Source organism: Pleurodeles waltl, chromosome 10 (genome assembly GCF_031143425.1).
Source record: "Pleurodeles waltl isolate 20211129_DDA chromosome 10, aPleWal1.hap1.20221129, whole genome shotgun sequence".
Taxonomy (NCBI): Eukaryota; Metazoa; Chordata; class Amphibia; order Caudata; family Salamandridae; genus Pleurodeles; species Pleurodeles waltl.
Window position 1 is genome coordinate 861,841,410 of NC_090449.1, and position 25,353 is coordinate 861,866,762.

A 25,353-nucleotide genomic window follows, 5' to 3' on the forward strand; every position below is an offset into this window, starting at 1 on the left:
AGGTGCAGCTCATTTATTGCCTCTGGGTACGTGGGGTTCTTGATGAACCTACAAGCCCTATATATCCCTGCAACAAGAAAAGTCCAGCAGACGTAATGGTATATTGCTTTTGAAAATCTGACATTGCAGGAAAACCTTACAGAGTAAAACGTAGAGAAAAATGGCTGTTTTTTTACCACAATTTTTTTCAGCTATTATTTTCTGTAGGAAAACCTTGTAGGATCTACACAAATTAACCCTTGCTGAATTCAGAATTTGGTCTACTTTTCAGAAACGTTTAGCTGTCCAGGATCCAACATTGGTTTCACACCCATTCCTGTCACTAACTGGAAGGAGGCTAAAAGCACAAAAAATGGTAAAAATGGGGTATGTCCCAGTAAAATGCCAAAATTGTGTTAAAGAATGAAGTTTTCTGATTCACGTTTGCATGTTCCTGAAAGCTGGGAAGACGGTGATGTTAGCGCCACAAACCCTTTGTTAATGCCATTTTCAGGTAAAAAACACAGGCCTTCTTCTGCAGCCCTTCTCTCCCATTTCTATTTTTGTTTTCAAACTACGTTTTCGCTGTATTTTGGCTAATTTCTTGGTCTCCTCCAGGGGAACCCACAAACTCTGAGTACCTCTAGAATCCCTATGATGTTGGGAAAAAAGGACACAAATTTGGCATGGGTAGGTTATGTGTACACAAAGTTATGAGGGCCTAAGCGCGAACTGTCCCAAATAGCCAAAAAAAGGCCTGCCACCTGAGGGGGAAAAGGCCTGGCAGCGAAGGGGTTAAACAGAGAAGAAATCAGTCTCCGAGCATTCCCCCTCGACCCCGCCAAGGAGGGCAAAAAGCACACTAGGCACCAAGGAATATATATATATATATATATATATATAATTCACATAAACACTCGGACTGCAGGAACACCACACAGCGGTCCCGGGTGGGCTCCGAGAGGCCCTAATAAATCCTCCAACTCTCCTCCAAATAACAGGAGACCCAGGACACCTCCAAGGTGCAAATCAATTTATTTCAGCACACAAATCCAACGCGTTTCGGCAGCAGCCTTACTCATGGATACATCATTGTTACAGTGCCCCAAGTTAAAAACCATGCAATCCTAGACATAAAAAACAGACAACATCTCAAATCCCCACCAAAAGACACAAAATGTGGCGGCCATCTTAAAGTGCATCTATAAATAAGTTTCACAGTAGTTTGTACCATAGTCCTATCAAAATACAACTCAAATTATTGTTCAAATCCATCAGAATCTTTAAATTAATGTGATATCATAATTCGCATAATAAATAGAGTAGAATTCAATTGCCAAAATACAAAAATTGTAAATAGAATAATTCATTGCATTATAAAAGTTTGTTAACTATAAATGTTTTCAAAATTTTAAAATTCAATATATCACTTAAATCCTGAACATTATTAACTATGCTTGAATTAATTACATATCATCCTATACCATCCAAATAGACCTGTACACCTACACAAAACTTATGGGGGATCTCATATTTTTGGGGAATCTCATATTGGTATATGGAGCTTCTCTACCCAAGTGGGTAGACAAACAAATTCTTCTATTGTAGAAACCTTATAGACCCCAACACCTGTACCCTTCTACTAAGAATCAAATAGGATTCAAAAAATCACCCCTACTTCACATTCTGTATCAGATGACCACCCACCAAACAAAGTATCGATTACCCTAGATGGATGCTCAGCTCCTCACTCGAATTTAGCCCTACAGGTTCCAACGTTTCGAAGTCTATTATATATTTAGACTCTAAAACACGTAGCAATCTCTCTCTATCGCCTCCCCTTTTACTCATCCTTACTTGGTCTATAACTACAAACTTCAGCAGATTCTCATTGCCAAAATGATGGCTGAAGAAGTGCCTAGCTACTGGATAGTTTTTATCCTGATTTCTAATGGCTCGTCTGTGTTCTAGAACTCTTTTCTTTGCATTATGTATCGTGCTGCCCACATACAATTTTTCACATGGGCATATCAGACAGTACACACAGTAAGATGTATTGCAATTGTAATTACCTCTAATTACAAAGCTGTCTAACCTTCCTGGAACATATAATGTCCTGCAACTATTGCTGGTCTTGCAGGCTTTACACTTCATACAACAGAAGAAACCTTCCATTCCCGTATTCTGTATCCGTCCTACTGATGTTATCTCGTTGCGACACAAATTGTCCTTGAGAGATCTATTTCTCCTAAAGGTTATTTGGGGATTATCACTGATCCAGTCTGCCAAAACAGGGTCCGTCTGCAAGATATGCCAACTCTTACTAAGTAGTGAGCGTATTTTGTACGACTGATTACTATAGGTTGTAATGAATCTAATGGACTCACTTTCCTTCTCTTGCCTTATGTTAGTTCCATACAAAACATCATCTCTACTTAATGTCACCACTTTGCGTTTGGCTTGATCGATCACTTTAGCCCCATAGCCTCTGTTCCTGAACCTTTCACACATCACATTACACTCTTGGTGAAAATCAGCTTCTTCGCTACAGTTCCTCCGGGCTCTCAACAATTCTCCAAACGGAATACTCCGTATTAGAGTCCCCGGATGTGCACTGTGAGCACTTAGTAGACTATTACCGGCTGTTGCCTTCCTATACAATTTGGACACTAATCTACTGCCCTTCACAGAAATTTCCACATCGAGGAACTCTATACACTTTGAATCCAAATGCTCAGTAAATCTTAGGTTGCACTCATTGGTGTTCAGATCTCGCACAAATTGCATAGCTGCTTCTTCATTACCCCTCCAAATTACAAAAATGTCATCAATAAAACGACACCACAAGACCACATTGGTATCGAATTGGGTAATTTCTTCTGACACCTGTTCCTCCCACCAGCCCATAAACAAATTTGCATAGCTGGGGGCAAAACAGGTGCCCATAGCTGTCCCTTGAAGCTGTTTGTATAGTTGACCATCAAAGATGAATACATTGTTCTTAAGACAGAACTCTATCATAGTGCATAGCATTTCCGAATGGAAGAAAAAAGACAATGACCTTGCTCTGAGAAAGTGTCTAATAGCTCTCACCCCCAAGCCATGATCTATGCTCGTATACAGACTAGTCACATCTAGGGTTAACAGTAAGAAGTCATCTTCCCATACAATATCCTCAATGATTTTTAAAAAATGTGTGGTGTCTTTAACATAAGAGGGTATTGACTCCACAAAAGGACGTAGGAAGAAGTCAATATATTTTGATGTACTTTCCAGGAGCGATTCCATAGCCAAAACTATAGGCCTCCCTGGTGGGTTAACCGCATCCTTGTGAATTTTGGGGAGAAGATACAGAACTGGAATTTTCGGATGATCACATTTAAGAAACAGGAATTCATCCCATTCTATCAACCCTTGATCTTTCCAATCAATGAGCATATCAATATATTTCTCATTCATTGATTTGACATCTCCCCAACTCACTTCTTCATAACACAGAGTATTGCTTAGCTGTTTCATTCCCTCTGACACATATTTGGTGGTATCTTGAATGACTACATTACCCCCCTTATCGGATTGTCTAATCACAATGGTATGGTCTTCTTTCAATTTCCGAAGGGCTTGCCACTGTTCACCTGATAAATTGCTGTTTCTCACATTCGTCACACTATATCTCAACTTCTTCAATTGTTTGGTCATTTCTCGCTCAAAAACCTCAAGGGCATCACAATGAATGGCAGGTAGAAAGGTAGATTTTGGTTTGAAATTACTCGGACAATTGCTGTTTAAAGCAATACCAGTTCCCATCAGATTGAGGATAGGGTCTTCATGGGGAACCATCCCCTCACATAAATCCATTGCTGTATGTAATACATCAATATCAGAGATACATAGATTGCTCACATTCGTTTCCACCCCCACTTTCTTATCCTTTCTAACCTTAGTGTGGTACCACTTTTTCAATTTTAACTTCCTAATGAACTTAAAGGTGTCAATCCTAGTCTGAGTGTAATTGAAACAACTAGTTGGGCAGAATGACAGGCCCAGAGATAAGAGGTCCTCTTCAACAGCAGACAACACTCTGCTGGAGAGATTTATAATATTCATGGTTTTCACTTGCGTGCTCGAGTTATCATTCCCTGGGGTCTTGTATCGTCTCCTACGCCCCCTCTTCTTGGCCTGTCTGTTCCTCTCCCTCTTCCTCTGACTCCTCGTCCTCTGCCTCTCTGGGGGTTAGTTCCCTTGTGTTGATCCATCCTTCCCTGGTTCAACAGTCTGAATTGCTTTAAAAAATTCAATCTGTCCACTTCTTTATCTGATGCCGGAGCCCCAGCCAAAGCAGTGTCTGAAACATCTGAGAGATTCCCATCCGAAATGTCACTTTCTTCCTGTTCCTCAATTGGTTGGCTAATTTGTTCAAAGTCTCTTGAATTTAGTTCGGTAGCTTCCTCATTGTACATATGATCATATTTCCGCTGAAATGTTAAAATGCGGCCAGCCTGATAATCCTTAAAGTCCCTTATGAATTTTCTCTGCTTTTTGGCAGTGATCTCTTCCTCAAATTTGCAGAGTTTTTTCTCTAAATTTTTCATATACTCATCAAATGTTTCCTGCGTGATTAGTGCCAATATCTCCAATCTTACTTTCTCCATCTCTTCAAGGGTCCTACTCCTATCTTTCATTGCATATTTCGTCAATATACGCATCATATTCAATGAGCTCTGTTTCGAATTCTCAGCCCACTCCTCGAGCATTTCTGGATCAGGATCCTCATAAGTAGGTACAGTATAAATCCTCAACCCCCTAGGGACACGCTCCACCTCAATATATCTCTGTAATGACTCAACCTCCCACCATTTCGACAATTCTCTTCTATGCAGTTTTTCCATTTTTTCATACAAAGTTTGTAGTTTCACTTCCACCTTCAAATTACTACGACTGGGCTGTGTACTGGGCCCCTCATTCATCTGGGCAAAGAATAATTTATTCGATTTTTCCTTTCGTTGGGCTTCCCATCCGGAAGCCATAATTGCTGAAATAAATTGGATGATTAACCAATTGAACAGGTAACAATGTCCCTGGTATTATCTTGGATGTGGGCAAAAAGCACCTTAAATCTGGTGCATTTCCCACTCTGTTCCTATACCGTGTTCCTACCAGGAAGGCAATCGAAGCTGGGCCATTTTAAAGTCATAAAGCATTCTAAGCAAAATAGGTTCAGTACGGACACAAAAGACAAGACAGTTTTTCTTAACACCTTGTGTGGCTTACATAACCACACTAACAATCCATATTAATTCAGCATAAATCCTATATTGATTGTCAAATTCCGTCACTCCTCTAAATGCCAAACTAAACTTCCGCGCTGCAAAACTAATAAACAAGCGCGTCGTCAATGGATTGCGGCGTATTACTTAATAAATTCATAATGTGTCATCAATGCGTCGTAAATGCGTATCTATTCCCAAAGTCAATTGTGCACACATCACTCGGCTAGAGGAAAGTGTGATTAGCCAACAACAATGTTCGAAGAACCCTTTGTGCAATTTCGCCCCGTTCTCAACGTTTGGCACGTTACGAAAGAGCATGCCACAGCCTCCCGGTTACGATGTAAACACGAAAAGGTCTTACTCGTGGGGCTCCTTTCAATTCCAGCGTCGGAGCAGCACGGCTCCCAAACGCCTCCACTGTCGGATCGCACGATCGCACCGATCCGGTCACAAATGGCGCCTCATGTTATATACGGAGATCGCATAATCCAGAACCTCCATTCGCCTTCGTATCAGCCCAGCTCCGCACCTACAGCCATTTAACTCCTGGTAAATCCAGTACAGGGGCTCCCGCATTAACGAAGAAATAATTCACATAAACACTCGGACTGCAGGAACACCACACAGCGGTCCCGGGTGGGCTCCGAGAGGCCCTAATAAATCCTCCAACTCTCCTCCTTTGACATTTTTGTAATTTGGAGGGGTAATGAAGAAGCAGCTATGCAATTTGTGCGAGATCTGAACACCAATGAGTGCAACCTAAGATTTACTGAGCATTTGGATTCAAAGTGTATAGAGTTCCTCGATGTGGAAATTTCTGTGAAGGGCAGTAGATTAGTGTCCAAATTGTATAGGAAGGCAACAGCCGGTAATAGTCTACTAAGTGCTCACAGTGCACATCCGGGGACTCTAATACGGAGTATTCCGTTTGGAGAATTGTTGAGAGCCCGGAGGAACTGTAGCGAAGAAGCTGATTTTCACCAAGAGTGTAATGTGATGTGTGAAAGGTTCAGGAACAGAGGCTATGGGGCTAAAGTGATCGATCAAGCCAAACGCAAAGTGGTGACATTAAGTAGAGATGATGTTTTGTATGGAACTAACAGAAGGCAAGAGAAGGAAAGTGAGTCCATTAGATTCATTACAACCTATAGTAATCAGTCGTACAAAATACGCTCACTACTTAGTAAGAGTTGGCATATCTTGCAGACGGACCCTGTTTTGGCAGACTGGATCAGTGATAATCCCCAAATAACCTTTAGGAGAAATAGATCTCTCAAGGACAATTTGTGTCGCAACGAGATAACATCAGTAGGACGGATACAGAATACGGGAATGGAAGGTTTCTTCTGTTGTATGAAGTGTAAAGCCTGCAAGACCAGCAATAGTTGCAGGACATTATATGTTCCAGGAAGGTTAGACAGCTTTGTAATTAGAGGTAATTACAATTGCAATACATCTTACTGTGTGTACTGTCTGATATGCCCATGTGAAAAATTGTATGTGGGCAGCACGATACATAATGCAAAGAAAAGAGTTCTAGAACACAGACGAGCCATTAGAAATCAGGATAAAAACTATCCAGTAGCTAGGCACTTCTTCAGCCATCATTTTGGCAATGAGAATCTGCTGAAGTTTGTAGTTATAGACCAAGTAAGGATGAGTAAAAGGGGAGGCGATAGAGAGAGATTGCTACGTGTTTTAGAGTCTAAATATATAATAGACCTCGAAACGTTGGAACCTGTAGGGCTAAATTCGAGTGAGGAGCTGAGCATCCATCTAGGGTAATCGATACTTTGTTTGGTGGGTGGTCATCTGATACAGAATGTGAAGTAGGGGTGATTTTTTCAATCCTATTTGATTCTTAGTAGAAGGGTACAGGTGTTGGGGTCTATAAGGTTTCTACAATAGAAGAATTTGTTTGTCTACCCACTTGGGTAGAGAAGCTCCATATACCAATATGAGATTCCCCAAAAATATGAGATCCCCCATAAGTTTTGTGTAGGTGTACAGGTCTATTTGGATGGTATAGGATGATATGTAATTAATTCAAGCATAGTTAATAATGTTCAGGATTTAAGTGATATATTGAATTTTAAAATTTTGAAAACATTTATAGTTAACAAACTTTTATAATGCAATGAATTATTCTATTTACAATTTTTGTATTTTGGCAATTGAATTCTACTCTATTTATTATGCGAATTATGATATCACATTAATTTAAAGATTCTGATGGATTTGAACAATAATTTGAGTTGTATTTTGATAGGACTATGGTACAAACTACTGTGAAACTTATTTATAGATGCACTTTAAGATGGCCGCCACATTTTGTGTCTTTTGGTGGGGATTTGAGATGTTGTCTGTTTTTTATGTCTAGGATTGCATGGTTTTTAACTTGGGGCACTATAACAATGATGTATCCATGAGTAAGGCTGCTGCCGAAACGCGTTGGATTTGTGTGCTGAAATAAATTGATTTGCACCTTGGAGGTGTCCTGGGTCTCCTGTTATTTGGAGGAGAGTTGGAGGATATATATATATATATATATATATATATATATATATATATATATATATATATATTTATATTTTAATTGTGGGCATTCCCCACCCCAAACCCAAAAATATGGGCACAGAAGACATTTTTTAAAAAAAAGAGGGAGGGGTGGGGCATGCTTGGGTTCGCAAACAGCCCACTAGACGCCAGGGAATTTAAATAAAATAGGGGGGGCACCCACCACCATGGGCAGGGTTTTGCCCCCACTCATACTGAAGGGGGTGTCTTTCTGCTCTCACCGCAGACTAAAGCATCCCATTCCAATGGCCGGACATTTGACTCTTTTGGGTGTTGATTTTACATATGTGCCAGGAAAGCTCGGCTAACACCAAATATTGTCCAACTTACAATGGAGAATGGCTGTACTTTTTGGACTTGGGTAGGCTGCCACCTGGAAAAAACTACCAGACCCAGACACTTCTGAAAAGTAGACATCTGGGGAAGTCCAGGGTGGTGTGCTTCACATGCACCCTATACCATTTTCTTTCCCACAATGCCCTTCAAACCTCAAACTTTACCTGAAGTCATGCATTTTACCTACATTTCTGTGATGTAAACTGATGGAATCCATAGGAATCCACAAGATTCTTACGACCCAGCATTGCCCCACCTGTGCTGATAAAAACTCTGTTCCACTTGTGTGTTTTATTGGCATAAGTGGGGCAATGCTGAGTGGTGGGAATTTTGTGCATTCTTGCAGGTTCGTAGTTTCCATCACAGAAATGTAACGAAAATCTGTGATTTCAGGCAAAGTTTGAAGTTTACAGGGCATTGTGGGTAAAAAAAAAAAAACTAATGGGATCCACGCAAGTCATGACACCCTGGATTCCTCTAGGAGTCTGGTTTTAAAAAATGAACAGGTTGGCTAGGTTTCCGTATGTGCTGGCTGAGCTAGGATCCAAAATCTAAAGCCACCCACATTCAAAAAAGAAGATCAGCTTTCAGTGGAAAAATGTGCTGCATCCGTGTTGTGTTGTGGGCCGCTTCCTGTCACTGACACTAAGCCTACCCACGCAAGTGAGGTACCATTTTTATTAGGTGGACTTGGGGGAATGCTGGGTGGAAGGAATGTGTGCCTCCCCACAGATTCCAGAATTTTCCTTCACAGAAATGTGAGGTAACAGTGTTTTTAGTCAATGTTTCAGGCTTGAGTAAAATAACGTGGTGAGATCCACCTAAGACAGCTGACCCTGGATACCTTAGGTGTCTAGTTTTCAAAAATGTACAGGTTGGCTATGTTTCCCTAGGTACCAGCTGAGCTAGGGTTAAAAATTTAGAGTTACCCACATTGGAAAAAGAGGGTCAGTTTTCGGTGGAAAAATGTGATGCATCCATGTTGCGTTTTATGCTGTTTCTTGTGGCAAGTACTAGGCCACCCACACAAGTGAGGTACTATTTTTATCGGGAGACTTGTAGGAGCATTGAATCGTAGAACATTCATTATTACCAATTGAATTTTGCTGCATTTGTGCCTTTCAAACGTAAGCCAGTGTATACGAAAGATAACATCTTGAAAAATACCCTGCACAAAATACACTAGTATGGATACCCTCAGATTTAGAGATGTAGATACAACCCCTGCTCCTAAACTCCATATTTTGTGCCCATTTCAGAAATACATACATTTACTTGATACCCCTCAGACCTGACAGCCTTAGGGTGGTCTTCCCCCAACTTTTTGCCTGCCTAGCTACATTTTTCTGATCTTGTTCTTGCTGGTTTTAAGACTGCGTGATTTACCACTGCTGAACAGTGCTAAAGTGCTTGTGCGCTCTCCCCTAAACATGGCAACATTGGCTCCTACCCAATTGGCATATTTAATTTACCTATAAGTCCCTAGTAAAGTGCACTAAATGTGCCCAGGGCCTGTAAACTAAATGCTACTAGTGGGCCTGCAGCTCTGACTGTGCCACCCACATAAGTAGCCCCTGTGTCAGGCCTGCCGTTGCAAGGCCTGTGTGTGCAGTTTCAGTGCCACTTTGATTTGGCATGTAAAGTTACTTGCCAACCCTTAAACTCCCCTTTTATTACATGTAAGTCACACCTAACGTAGGCTCTAGGTAGCCCATAGGGCAGGGTTTTATGTAAGTAAAAGGCAGGACATGTACTTATACGTTTTACCTGTCCTGATAGGGAAAAAAACTCCCAAAGTCGTTTTTCACTATTGTGAAGCCTGCTCCTCTCATGTGCCAGCACTGGAAAATCACGCAAAAAGGTATTCTTCACCCTACACTATTGTCTTTGGTTAGGACACAACCAACCCTTCTTAGGGATAAAGAAAATAATTTATTTTCTTTAGATGACACTCACCCACTCCAATAGTGAAAACCGGATTTCGGTAGCTCTTAAGATAACCTGCTGAGGGTCTAAAGATAAAAATACCTCACTAATCAAAAAGCTGTCTGTTCATTCTCAAGTGATAGTGGGCATCGTTAAAACAAATTACATTTAGGGGTCTTTTTGTAGAGCATTATGATCCTCATGGGAAGACGGGGGCACATACCTGTAGTCACACCACACAGTCCTCAAGGGTATCTTGGTGCCTGGAACGCTCATTCACGTCCACTCTGCCCCAGCTTGTGCCATTTGGATGCAATCAACCGACTTCCCCCAAGTAGCATGATGAATACCCACATGGGGAATCGTCTTTAAATAATCACTGAGGCAAGTTAGTGTGCTCCCTGCATGTGCATGATTTGTCTGGTCACCTAGTGTAGACAGAAGACTTGACAATTAGGTCAAGGACCGGGCATCCTTCCCTTATTTTTTTTCCTGAAGAAAGCCCTGGACCATTTTTTGACCAAAGTTGAGGGCTGAAACATGTCAACGATATTTAAAGAGGGTCATAGCACCATAATGCCATGGAAAAGGACCCCTAAATGTACCAGAGGGTGAGCCCTTGGTAATTTTGGTTGTGTTATGACTTACCCTGACTAGGATTGTGGTCCATACTTGGACAGGATGCATATCTCTGCCAACTAGAGGCTCAATTTCTAACATTATCTATTTTTCACTATTTTGCTATAAGAATTGGTCTAGACTTGGTACTCAATGAAAACCAATTGTATGGTGCAGCTCAGTTGTTTGCTCTGGGTACCTTGGGTTTTTGTAGAACCTACAAACCCTATATAGCCCGCAACCAGAAGGGTCTAGAAGACGTAATGGTATATTGCTTTTGTCCATCTGCCATTGTGATAAAAAGTTACAGATGAAAAGTTTGTCACAAATGCCTGTTGTTTCCTAGTCATTTTCAATATTTTCAATATTTAATTTTTTCAACAGTTAATTTCCTTGGGAAAACCTTGAGGAATCTACACATATGACACATTGCTGAATTCAGAATTGTGTCTACTTTTCTGAAATATATAGCTTTTCTGGCTCAACCATGGGCTTCACGCTGGTTTCCATCACAAACTGGAAGAATGTTGGGAGCACCAAAAATAGGGAAAATCGGATACCTCTTAGACAAATGCTAAAGCTTTGGTACAAAAATATGTTTTTTGATTCAGGTCTGCATGTTGCTGAAAGCTGGTGACTTTAGTACAGCAAACCATTCCTGGATGTCATTTTTAGGGGAAAAACAGACACTTATCGAGAGCACATTTTTCCTATTTTTCTAAAAAAACTCACAATTTTGATATATTTTGCTTATGTTCTCAGTCCCCTCCAGGGGAATGCACAAGCCCTGGGCATCTTTAAAATCCCCACATTGTTGGAAAACAAGGACACAAATTTTGCATGGACAGTGTATGTGTACAAAAAGGTATAGAGACCTAAGAGCAAACTACCCCAAATAGCCAAAAAAGGGCTCAGCACTGAGGGGCAGAGCCCAGCAGCGAAAGGGTTAATCTCCCACTGCAGTTGAACTTGCCTCTTAAATTAAACTGCACTAAAATCTCAATGTTTTGAAAGAAATCTGTGTTAGGGGGATAGGTTTGTTCAGAAAGAGGTAAAGAAGTAAGGGCATGATAAACAATTTTATAAGAGCTAATTTGCCCGCTATTGATACAGGCAGCGTGATCCATCTATTTATTTGCATACAAAATTGCTAGTGGGGTGAAAAACTGGGGTTAAATAGGCGCTCAGGATCAACAAATAGCATCAATTATAAATCAAGTAGACATGAAAACAAAGAAAAACCTGGGTGCCTACACAAGGGAACACCCCCTTCCCTTATAGGTTAGAAACAACCCAACAAAAAGGATTACATGGTGTGGCACCATAGCTATGAGGAGCGAATATGTAAAGCATTAAATGGACTTTTTGAACTTGTATTAAAAGTTGATACTCGAAATTGTAGAATTTTCTACGGACTAAAAAAAAAATTTTTTTAGGTGTGCCACACCATGTAATCTATTTATTTGCAGTTGTAGTTTAGAAATCACAGTCACAAGTCATAATTATCCCATATGACTATCACCTTATCTCTATGAATTTTGATGCCTAAGTGCCTAATTGAAGTCTCCATACCATATACCAGAGGATATTCTAGCATGCTTTTTTGAGGAGCTAGTAGGTATATTTCACGTTTACTCCAATTAATCGGCATTCCAGAAAACACCTCAAATTTTACGATCTCTTGAATTGTAGCAATTAAATTATCTACTGGGATTTTATTGAGGAGCAAAATGTCATCAGCGTACATCAACACTATTAGGTGTCTATAAGTAAAAGCTAACCTTCTGTATGAATGATGGTCTCTCATTTTACATGTCAGTGGTGCCAAGGCAATGGCAAATAGACGCAGAGACAGGGGGCATCGCTGTCTTGTACGCCTCAACAGTGCCACTGGCTCTGATAGGATCTGGTTAATAAGATCTTGAGCTGCTTGTACAGTGTATAGCAATGAGGTCCAATGTAAAATCTGAGCAGCCAGACCCATTCTCTGTAAGACAGCATAGAGGAATGACGATTTTAGAGAATCAAAATACTTCTCTGCATCTAGGAAGATCTAGCTGGGAATTCCAGCTTTACCCGATGCATCACAGCAAACACCAATCAAATATTATTTGAGGTGGACCTAGCAGATACAAGCTCCATTTGGTCTGGTACGACCAGGCCTTTAATTACATGCATTAATCCGTACGCAGTGATCTTAGCAACTACGTTACTGTCTATATTAAGGAACGACAATGGACAATATCACTTAGGAACTTGAAGGTATTTATTGGGCTTTAGCAGAGTTATAACTGTGGCCTATGGTTTGGGTAACAAGTGCCCACTGGCGAGCACCATCTATCTGGAAAGAACGTGATATGAAGTGTTTAGACAAAAAGAACCTGCAGCTTCTTCACACACCCAGCTGATAATATGCCGATCAGGAAGACTGTGGCTGCTGGAGAGGTTTGGGACAGAGCTGCCCATTGTCCCCAATACCCTGACCATGGAGTTTGTAAGCCATGATAGGGTTGGGACACCTGCTGGGCTGGTGGCATGGTATGATGTTGAAGATAATGGAAATCCCTACCGTAGCCTTGAAAGGGGTGCATTGTTGATGGAACTAAGGGCCATATGTATCAAAGATTTTTTGCATTCGCAAACGGTGCGAATGCCCGTTTGCGAATGCAAAAAGCCATTTCAGAATGTATCAAAGGCATTCTGAAAGCAATTTTAAGGAATCGCTAAAATAGCGAACTTCTAAAGTGCCGAAAATGCACAGCATGACCTACTCGAAGGTCTCCACTTACTGCATTGTAGCTGACGGACTCGAAAATTTGGGGTGCATTGGGACGAGGCTCAAGGCCAACTCTAATGGAGATCAGACGAGAGACTGGGTGGCACACCCTTGCGCTCTCTCTGGAGTTTGACAATGGTGGGAAAGGGTCGATTCCTAATTAGATTTCTTATGTTTCTTTTTGGACTTATACAAAGACTTTGACCGCGACAAACATCTGCTGTGGAAACTACTTTAGGAGCAGGAATGGTACTTTCCTGTTGATCTGGACCAGTCACAGCGTAGAGCAGGGGTCTCCAAACCGCTGATCGCAAGCTACTGGTAGCTCGCCGTCACCCTGCGAGGAGCTCGAGGCATCCCTCCCCAATATCTATTTTAGTGCTCTTTAATGCCCTGTGTTAAAAGAAAATGAGGTTTGCCTTACAGTTATGTTAATTTAAGGCCTTTCGAAGCACTTGCACGTACTCACCCAAAGCAGCTGCTCACATTAGCGGAATTGAACTTAGAAGTGGAGAGGTGGCGTGGGGAGGGGGGTGTCAGTATAAGGATCCCAGCACGAGCAATACTAGATTGCCCATCAGCAACTGCAGGACTTCAATCCCGCTCGGTCAGAGCAGCAGCCGTAAACCGGGGGCTTTATTATAAGGCCTGGTACTCCGGCTGGCTTTTTTGTCACTAAATACCATAGCGCAGGCATAAGGTCTCTGGCTCCAGTTTGTGGGCGACTTGCGAGAGGTACTTGATAAAAAAAAATCCCTGTGAAACGGTTAATGGTGAAATGGTAAAAAATTTAAAATGGGGAGGTAATTCATTCATATAAAAAAGATCCCTGCCAATCTCTGCTTTCATTTTAATCATTAAATGAAGTTGAATTTAAAGCAGGCCCTCGTGTAAAGAAGTGTACATGAAAAACGAATCTGCAGGACGCTGTGTAGTAATGTCTCCACTTTCCATTGGACTGCTCCCCCCACAGGCACTGTTAAGTGCACACAATTCACACCAGGTTTAACACGTTTGTGCTGTGGATAGCGCTATGTGATGCTTAGTGCCCTTTGTTTATAGGTTGGTAAGATGCATCAATTGCCTAAAGTCCAGCTCCAAGATCTACAGGACTCGGGTTGAATTCCAGGAAGGCCTACATTGCCTTTTATCCTTACAGGGTCAATAACATGTCACCTGTCATTCAAGTGCCTGAAGGCGATCTGTTTACTGATTTGACAAAAAAATAGCCATGCAGTAAAACATTTCAACTACGTGTATTCACTACGTTTTCAGGTGGTGTGGAATTCAGGAACCTGTCTGTTTTCGAATGCGGTTTCGTTTAATGGATCTCAGTGAAGCACTAGTGGCATGTTTGGTTTTGAAAACCTTGTTATCTTGGAGAGCGGGGCGTTTAAGGCGGCTCTGAATGGCAGGATATATGAAGCCTGTCAGTCAGGGGGAGAACAGCAACTTTCTTGGCGGGCCAGAGAGAAAGCTTAATATAGTCTGGCCTTGAAGGTACTGTAAGAAAACAGCGGGCAAAATCTCCTCCCGGACCGTGAGGCACATTGTACCATGCCGTTGTGGCTCCGTCCCCGAATAGCGATGCACATTGAACCGCAGTGCCAGATTATGGAGCGCTTTACGCCACAGACTTGTAACTGCGCCACTCAAACTGTGGCACTCTATAAAAAGCAATCCTCCGCCCGGACCTATGCGCGTTGTATCGTAGAGTTGCTGTTCCTCCAAGCGAGCTGCAGGCAACATTGCTGGGAGTGGCGTGGAGGTCTCTCGGACTAGTGCACAATTCGCTTGACCTTTAGTACTCAATAAAGAAATGGTTTGAGACCCCTGGCATAGAGTCCTCTGATATTTGGCAACATAAAGCTTTGCCTTCCGTTCCCATATGGCCTTCAGATGCTTTTAGGTGCAGTCTTCACAGACCTTGGAATTGTGTTCCGACTCCAGGCACCATAGTTGTACCTCATAAGGAGCTGGCACAGACATCTGTATGCGACAGTCCCCGTAGAGCTGACCCCCGTTGTCTTTGAAGGTGGCATTTTCCCTTGCGGACTGGAAAAAGGTTTTGCACAAGTCTTGAAAAGACTAAGAAGTATCCCCGGACCTGACGTCAGCGAGCATGGGTGGCACTTATATGAAGCTCTGCTTGTCACTTCTGGATCGGGACGATGTTGGTGGGGAGCCAAATTACACCACCTTCAAGTTTCCAGATCCAATTTGATGCTTAGGGAATATTCACAAGGTTAAGAATCTGCAGCTAAATGTATCCATCAAAAACTAATTTGCAATCTGAGGTTTTTTTCTTAATGTATGTGGAAAATAATTTATCTCAGGCTGACAATAGCTAAATATAAATAATAATAATAATAATAATAGTTTCGTTGGCCAGAGGACTTGGTTGTTGTTTCATGTTCTAATGTTCTAGTTCTTTAAAGTGAGGTGTTTATGAAAAAGAACAGCATGGCTGACCTTTTGTTTGGTAAACAGTTGCCAATTTCACAAAAGATCTGTAAGAAAGGATTGCATTGAAGATGACAAACTGCTGGGTGATTTCTCTTTAGCAGGCAACTACATGATGTGGCCGTGCAGAAGAAATGGGTGAATAAATATCTTCAGGAGGAATGAAGATTAATTCTATGGGATATAACCTGATGTACAATATACAATATATTCTTTACATATTACAGCCGCTCTTCTAAATCTTTCACATTTTCTTACAAATTCTGTTACATCTCAGCTTAATGTAACATGGCCCAAGGTTTACACACCGTGACTTTATTTATACTCATCTTTTCAGTAAGTTTAGCCAGGATAAACTGATTTATGAGAGCAAATGTTTGAATTTTCTCTTTTCAGTGTATATTTTCTGTCAACTTTGGAAGGACGTTTAAAGTGTTTCCTAACGTTTAGAAGTTAGAGTTCATTAGTGATTATAAAATTCACTACACCCAGAAAATGCACAGAAACAAAGTTTTTTTAGTGATTTGGAGCATTTTGGTTTTATTATCTTGCATTCTTCAGTTGAAACAGGAAATGTGTATGTTGTAGTCCATCTGAAACAGCCCATTAATAAAGATGTAAGGGAGCATCAATACAATGATCATTAGAAGGACAACAAAAAATATCTCTCACTATCATAAGAAGTGCTCTTTTGGGGGAACAAAAGGAGCCTGGTCTGCAAGTTACGTTGCCCTTACTTTACTTCTTGTGACCCAAATTTCAGTTGTAGCACACCTTCTGTACCCCATTCCCAAAACTTAATTTTGGACTAGGAGTAAAACATACTCTACTATTGGGGAGCAGTTTATTTTAATTAATAGATTCAGCAGGCTTACATCTCTGCCTTCCAGATAATTCTCACATACCTAGATCTTTGAACTATTTTCATGAAAACAGCCAGAAACGTTCTGAGAATCCCAAAGAATCATATTAAAAAACGGAGTTTAACTATGCATTTTACAGCGCAACATTCCAAATAAATGTGCCAAATAAGGGTTTTGTATGCAGCTCTAAAATAGAACTAAAGAAACCATAAATGTGAAAACATTTTGAAGAACTCGAGCAGAAGAAAAGTGCTCCCAACTCCCTCAAATTCGCAATTTACATCCTCCTGTAAAGTTTAATGTTCAATATGCATGGTCTAAGTCAACCTTTTACCTGTTTTGAAGTAATTGATAATTGAATCCCTTGTAATTCCGGGAATCTTGCAGGTGGAGAACAACATTCGGAATTGATCCATATCCATAGGTATATTTCCAGCTTTATGTACAGGCAGCTTTTCCCTACAAGGCAGAGAGATGTGACTCAGATACATCAGACCAATTTACCCTTTCATAGATAGAAATACAGGCACTAAAAATGTTTAAAATATTTAGCAACAATTTATGTCCATTTACCATAAATATAGGTTTTAAGAATACCTGGGTTTTGAATTTCTATACATTATATCAGTTTTCATTTTGACCTCATTTAGAGTCAGCAGTAGCAATACACATAGGTGAACATGCTTCTTGGGCCTATTTTTACAGTACAGCCTATTATCGGTTGAACAAAAACACCATTAACTTGCTGGTATTTTGTGCTACCACCAGCATTTACCTAGAGGTATGTATTGCGCAAAACGCATGAAAAATGGGTGCTGGAAAATTCATATTAATTTAGTACATACTCCAAATTAGGCTCTTTGTATTTAACTTTATTTTATGTTGCGGAGAGTGAGGTATGTACAAGTATGGCATGTAAAAGATAAGCATTTCCTGTGTCTGTGGTCTCTGTTTACATTAAAACAGTTCTCATAGTCGTGAATTAAAATACATTTTTCTACAGCACACCAGTCCATGCGTATCAATATTTCAGTAGCATTTCCTTGATGTGTCTCCTCGTGAAAAAGCAACAGTACTGCATGTCTTTATCCCATTTTCAGAATCAGCACTACTAGTTCATTCACTACTTAGCTGAGTTAATTTCAAAGCAATTCACCCAGCTGTGGGGGCAGTGGTGGACATAGTCCCTCCTCAGAGATCAGTGCGTGGAATAGTGCAAGCTTTAAAAGGGAAGACTAGGGGTACAGGGCAGACCAGTAGGCAAGAGGTGAACTGGGTATGTAACTGTCAAAGGGCTAGATGGGATGATAGGACGTGAGTGTTGGAGGATCCATGGGAGAGTGGGGTATTAGCAAGTGCAAAACCTGATTTGGGGGAAATTACCAGCAAAGGGCAAAGAATAGGCGCCAACTGTGAGGGAGTGATAAAAAAAGAATGTGAGAGGACCAGGTTAGGGAAAAGGCAGACAGAGGGCAGGTTCAAGGAAAGGACACTGGCTAACGTAAGGCAATTTCAAAGGTAAGGGAAGACCAAGAAAGGACCAGGTAACTTAAAGTCTGTACGAACCAACTGCATCTTCAGGAGGCAGACTCAATTGTCTTGATTTTTGCAGAATCATTAACATGTTTGCATTTGATGTAGATGTCGTCAGCCCTTACAATTCCAAGTACCGGTGAAATTGTCAAGTGCCTCAGACAATGACACTCATAAGAACAACAGATGTGACATCAGTCTGGGATAAGTGCCTTGTTATCTAAATTTCAGGGTCCGACAACAATAAAAAACTGTGTAATCTGAATTGACAAGCTTATACCTTATTTGTTATTTTTTTAATTTCTTTACTGGCATTTCAACAATCCCGACTGTTCACAGGACATTAGAGTGTTCCGAGTTTCCGAGTGCAATGTTTTACCTTATTTGTTTATAAGAATGCGTCTAAGACTAGCATCTTGACACACATAGATTATGTCAGACATTGCTAATGTTATGTCAGAAATTCCCATTTCAGATAAGATATTGTATAAGGATGCCACTTTACCATTTGTCAGGAGCGGTCCTTCGTCCCTGAATATTGCGCAAGATACTGCCAGAGAAGATTTTGACAGCTAGATTGTAGAGATGCTGCTGCATTGTGCTTTGTGCTGAAAGCTAATACCGAGACAGGACCTGATATGCTGCATGTTTATCTTTCACAGGGAACACTGACTCGCTGACTTGTGAAAACAACAGCATTTTGCTGTAAACAGGTATGCAGTGAGTTGATTCCCCAAAGAAACCCTAAATGCAAGTTATGCTATTCTATGCTCTCCTAGAGAAGCACAAAGAAGAAGTAGGTTTTAGGGTGTTAGGTTGCTAGATGACATTTTAACTATGGTAAAAAGTTTAATTTTATTCTAGCTGGTCACAACCTGCATTTGTGCTGTTTTAATAATATTCTGTATGGTTATTTTAGATGAACTAGGCAACAGGATGAGACAGCTGAAATAAATATTTTTTAGTTAAAGTCTCATTTTCTTAGTGCAGTTTGTGTGTGCGATACTGTAAGAAAATACATTGGCTGTTCAATTACCATTGCGTTCCTGGATCTCTGTTTAGAGACTGTTAGTATGCCAAAATCACTAACAGCATTTGAACTATTTATTGGGTGGGGTTGTGCAGGGCTACAATAAACTGTCTTTGGCATTCAATTGTTGGTGCATTAAACTAAGTTCACTCTTGTCACCTATATGTGTGAATACAATCCCAATAGAGCTAAGCCAGAGGTTTAGTTTATGCAACACAGGAAAGGAGAACCAAGACACAAGGAGAGGCAAGCTGTGGGCACAAAAGGATTATATACTGGGAGGTGCAATGTGTTAATTTTGTGTGGGCGCAATCATAAGAGCAGACTCTAAAGAACAAGGGAAGCTAATGAGACCAGTGAGATCAGACAATGAGAGCAGCAGGGGAAGACAATGGAAGTGAGGAAGGTAACTACTCACTGGTTCTATAAGTGACTTAGGGCCATATGTACGACCACTTTTTCCCATAGACACAGAATGGGTAAAAACCTTTGCTACATCTGGCCCTTAGTGTCCTGGTGTCAGGTACTCTCATAATCTAAAAGGAGAAGAGTTATTCTGCGAGAAGGAACTATCAGCATAAAATGAAACGGGAGGAACCTGAGGCTGACGGACTAACCATATTAATGTGATTCCATAACAACAGCAAGCTCACATCCCTCTGACCACAAAACTGAGCCAAATCTGTATGAGCCCAGAACAAATCCAAGGGCTTTTAAATTACCTTAGACTGTAGGTGGGTAAGGTAAACTCCTGATCTCTCCACTAAGATATTTTTGTCCTATTCTCTTGTACAAGTTCACAGTTTGGCACACAGAGTTGATGTTTTAACTGAGTGCCTGGAGCTGGGGAATTGCTTAATGCTGAGGTTAGGAAAGATGCCACTTCCTGGTATGCATGTGTGGCACTCCTGTGTTTAGTTAGTTGGATGGTTCATTTGCTGCCTTTATCACATCATCTTTGGACTTTCACTGCACCTTTGTCGTTCCACCAGACAGCATTCTCATTCCTAAAATTAATTAAATTCAATTTCACATATGTCATCAGAAATACTACAATAATTATGTTTATAAAATAAAAGAACAGAAGGCACCAAAATACAGATTTTTTTGAGGGCTTTGATAGTCTCCCAAACATGAAGCACTGCCATACACGCAGTAACAGAGATGAGAAGGGAGCGGGGAGTTACAACAGATTGAAAGTGGGCTATACCAAATCAACACACTAATAATATATCCATTCACAGTAGTATCCGGCTCATAAGCAACATGGAAGTGAAAATCCTAATGAAATACATAGCTGGGTTGCGGAGACTACAAAAGAGAAACTGGAGCAGGAGGTTTGTTATGAAGTACAATGTAGAAGGATTTTGAAGGTTGAGAATTCTACTTTTATCTCCTCACTATGGGTAAGGCACTCCCAGATTGCTCTCTGCATCTGATTATTATGCAGGCATGTGAAAAGCCACATTCTGGTATATAAATCCTTTTCAGTTTTTAAGGTAACCTCTTCTTTCAAACAGGTTGCTTTTCTTCATTAGGCATCTAAGGCCTAACGCCTTGCTAGTTTGCGGACACTGAGAACAATGTTTTGCATGTCTGTTACTATTTTCCTCTGCTATCTGCCGTTTTGTCCCTTAATTGCCCTTTAAAGTTTAGGATTGTTGCTTTAGCAATAATAGGTTTGGAAGGGGGGAGGAACCCATGCAGCTGCAACAGTCAAATGTTTAATTTTATGACAAGACTGGAGGCTAGCATTAGGTATAACGCTTTACTACAACTCCTTTACAGTATTTTAAAGATCAACTCCTTGTAACAGGGCTACTTAAGAATCAGATTGTTCATTTGCATTCCTAACTCCTTTCTCTTTTGAAGTTTCTCATGTACAGTTAAGTGTGTCTATTTTTTAGGTCTTGAGTGTTGCTGTATACATGGGGTATTGGTGAGTGAGAAGTTTTGGCAGGTTTGATTTATCTGTAAGATATGATTTTGATGTTTTCAATTTAAGGAAACTGTTGGGAAATAAGAGCCTAATGTATTTTGGAATGGAGGGAGCGGCCCCTTGAGCAAGGGCCGCTCTCCATAGGGACAAAGTATTTTTAGGCCATTTCTGCCCCCAAGGTAGGCAGAAACCACTAGGCACCAGGGATTGGTGTGTGTGTGTTTTGTATGAAGGGGCAGCCCCTTGGGCAAGGGTCACAGCCTATGGGGGCACATTACTGTTGGCCATATCTTCCCCCCGTGGAGGCAGATTGGCCTATTTTTGGAAGGGGGACAGAAAGCCAACCAGAGACCAGTGAAGATTTTTGTTTCAAAATAAGAGGATGGAGGTATGGCAATACCCCCACCCCAAATAAATGGGGCCAAAGTTGTTCTGCCCACCAGTGGGCAGATGGGGTAAATTACGCCTGATCCACACCTCGGGGGAGGCAGAAAGTCTACTAGATGCCAGGGAATTAAAAAAAAATAGTGTGGTGGTGGCTACCAACCAGTATGGACATGGTTATGCTCCCACCCCAATTGACGGGGGTAACAGTCTTTCAGCTCTCCCCCGCACACTAAAACATCTTATCCCACAGCAAACAAGAGGACATTGGATTATTTTGGGTTTCGGTTTTCCATTTGGGCCATAAGAGCTTGGGTAACTCTCAAAATCGTCCCACTTGGAATGGTGAGGGTTGCACTTTTTGGGCTTTGAGACACTGCCATGTAGAACAATCCACAAGACCTTGACACATCTCAAAACTAAACATCTGGGTGAGTTCACGGTGGTGTGCTTCACATGCACCCGCACCATTTTCTTACCAACAATGCCCTGCAAACCTCCAACTTTGCTGGAAATCACACATTTTTCCACATTTTTGTGATGGAACCTTCCGGAATCTGTAGGAATTCACAAAATTCCTACCACCAAGCATTGTCTCTTCTATAGCAATAACAATTTTGCCCCACTTGTCAGTTTTTTTTCAAACTGCCCTTTTGGACCCGCTTTTGTTCCCACTGCATTTCGAAATATTTTTGGCTCTTACCTGTCACAGGCACTTGGCCCACCTACACAAGTGAGGTATCATTTTTACCGGGAGACTGAGGGGAACGTTGGGTGGTAGGAAATGTGTCCCAGTGCAGTGATCCCACACAGAAATGTGGGAATAATGCTATTTTTTTTTAGCTAAATTTGAGGTTTGCTGACAATCCTGGGTAATAAAACATCAGGGGATCCACGCAAGTCACACCTCACTGGATTCCCTTGGGTGTCTAGTTTTCAGAAATGTTTGGGTTTGGTAGGTTTCCCTATATTGCTGCTGATCCCAGGACCAAAAAAGCAGGTCCTCCTGCAAAAACAGGTTTTGTATTTGATCATTTTGATGTGTCCACATAGTGTTTTGGGGCATTTCATTCCACGGGTTCTACGCCTACCCACACTAGCGAGGTACCATTTTTATCGGGAGGCTTGGGGGAACACTAAGTGAGAGGAAATTTGTGGCTCCTCTCAGATTCCAGAACTTTCTGTCACCGAAATATGAGGAAAAAGTGTTTTTTTAGGCACATTTTGAAGTTTGCAAAGGATTCTGGGTAACAGAACATGGTGAGAGCCCCACAAGTCACCCCATCCTTGATTCCCCTAGGTGTCTAGATTTAAAAAATGCACAGGTTTGGTAGGTTTTCCACGGTCCCCACTGACCGGAAGATCAAAATCCACAGCTAGGTACTTTCCAAAAAACACATCAGTTTTCAATGTAAAAATGTGATATGTCCATGTTGTGTTTCCTGTTGCAGGCATTAGGCCTACCCACGCAAGTGAGGTACCATTTGTATCAGGAGACTTCAGGGAACACAGACTAGCAATACTAGTGTTATTGCCCCTTGTGTTTCTCTACATTTTTTCCTTCCAAATGTAAGACAGTGTGTAAAAAAGACATCTATTTGAGAAATGCCATGTAATTCACATGCTAGTATGGGGAACCCAGAATTCAGAGATATGCAAATAACCACTGCTTCTCAACACCTTATATTGTGCCCATTTTGGAAATACAAAGGTTTTCTTGATACCTATTTTTCAGTCTTATTATTTCACCAAATGAAAACCCATTGCAAGGTGCAGCTGATTTATTGGCTCTGGGTGCGTAGGGTTCTTGATGAACCTACAAGCCCCATATATCCCCCCAACCAGAAGAGTCCAGCAGACATAACTTGCTAACGTATATTGCTTTCAAAAATATCACAACGCAGGGAAAAGTTACAGAGTAAAACTAGGAGAAAAATGGCTGTTTTTTTCACCCTAAGTTCGATATTTGTTTATTTCAACTGTTATTTTCTGAAGAAAAACTTGGTAGGATTACACAAATGACCACTTGCTGAATTCAGAATTTTGTCTACTTTTCAGAAATACTTAGCTTTCAGGGATCCATCATTGGTTTCACACCCATTCATGTCACTAACTGGAAGGAGGCTGAAAGCACAAAAAATAGTGCAAACGGGGTATGTCCCAGTAAAATGCGAAAATTGTGTTGAAACATGGGGATTTCTGATTTAAGTCTGCCTGTTCCTGAAAGATGGGAAGATGGTGATTGTAGCACCGCAAACCCTTTGTTTCTGCCATTTTCAGGGGGAAAAAACAAAAGCCTTCTTCTGCAGCCCTTTTTTCCCATTTTTTGTTTTTGAAAAATACGTTTTCGCTGTATTTTGGCTAATTTCTAAGTCTCCTTCAGGGAGCCCACAAAGTCTGGGTACCTCTAGAATCCCTAGGATGTAGGAAAAAAAGGACGCAAACTTGGCGTGGGTAACTTATGTGGACAAAAGTTATGAGGGCCTAAGCGCGAACTGCCTCAAACAGCCAAAAAAAGGCTTGTCACCTGAGGGGGAAAAGGCCTGGCAGCAAAGGGGTTAACATTGTTGCCACAAACATGGATTGAAATGCAAACAATGAATGTTGAAATGTGTGTAATGTGTGTCAGTCATTTAGTTCCTCTTATTTCACATGTTTTACCTAATGTTACATTCCACAGGAGTTAGCTGTTTCATCATGCTGTGTTTCTTTGCATTGTATAATTCTTGCAAAGTCCATACTTTGACTTGTACCAGGTGTTTATGAGGGGCTTTGATTGAGAGGACTGGTTCTGAGGCTGAAGGCAGAGCAAAGTGCCTGATGGTTGGTCTCTTTGCACAGCACACAGAACAATGGTCATGTATTCCAGTTGCGAATGAAATTCAGTGTAAATGTGTGTGTAGCGGTCAAAATATTTAGAAGGCAAAAGCAAAATGAAATAAAGTGCTTAAATGTGAATGTGTGCAGTGTATGCTTGGGGTGGTAAAATGAGGGGAAATCAAGGGAGTGCATTCAGGAGAGAGGGAAAAGAAGGTGCTGAAGAGGAAACAGAGGAGGATGAAAATGTACAGATAGATGAGATATGAATGGAAAAAGGGAATACATGTCTAATGTAAAGCACACAAAACTGAAGGCCATACTCCGTCCACAGGCCTCAATAACATTTAATTCACAGTCTCAAAATTTCAGAATTCAACCATTTCCAAGGTTAATTACTTATAACTAATCATTGTTGTTACTCATTTATCTTAAACAGCTAACAACCACTGACAAAGCAAGGAGTACTGACAGGATTTAGGTGTATGTTCCTTTTTTGTGTTATATTTCTGGATCCAATAACATCTCAGGTAGAAACTAAAATACAGGCTGGGTAGTACACTTTGGGAATCACAGAAATGTATTTTATATGTTCCCTTTTAGTGAGCCCCCAATTTTTCATCCCACTTATAGATCTGACTGCACGTATTTCTGTATTATGGATAGCAGACTGCAGATGTAGGTGCTTCCGGATGCCTAGTTAGAGCATTTTCTTCCAAAGCTGATGCTACATGCAGTGCAAGACATGGGGCAAGCACACACATTAAGGGGCCTGAAGATGTTGTGCTGTACAATTTACCATTAAAGTAACTGTTGAATGTATTAATGCAGTAGCATATGGG

General features: G+C 41.0%; 1 protein-coding gene across 7 annotated transcripts in view; it reads right to left on the reverse strand.

Annotated features, from left to right (window-relative positions):
- LOC138261974 (peroxisomal carnitine O-octanoyltransferase-like) overlaps window positions 1-25,353 on the reverse strand; it is a 580,533-nt gene that overhangs the window by 244,656 nt on the left and 310,524 nt on the right. For all 7 annotated transcript variants that reach the window (XM_069211577.1, XM_069211579.1, XM_069211576.1 and 4 more), the window contains one exon: window positions 17,143-17,267. In XM_069211577.1, coding sequence (XP_069067678.1) covers window positions 17,143-17,267 — 125 coding nt within the window. The remainder of the gene's footprint in view (window positions 1-17,142; window positions 17,268-25,353) is intronic.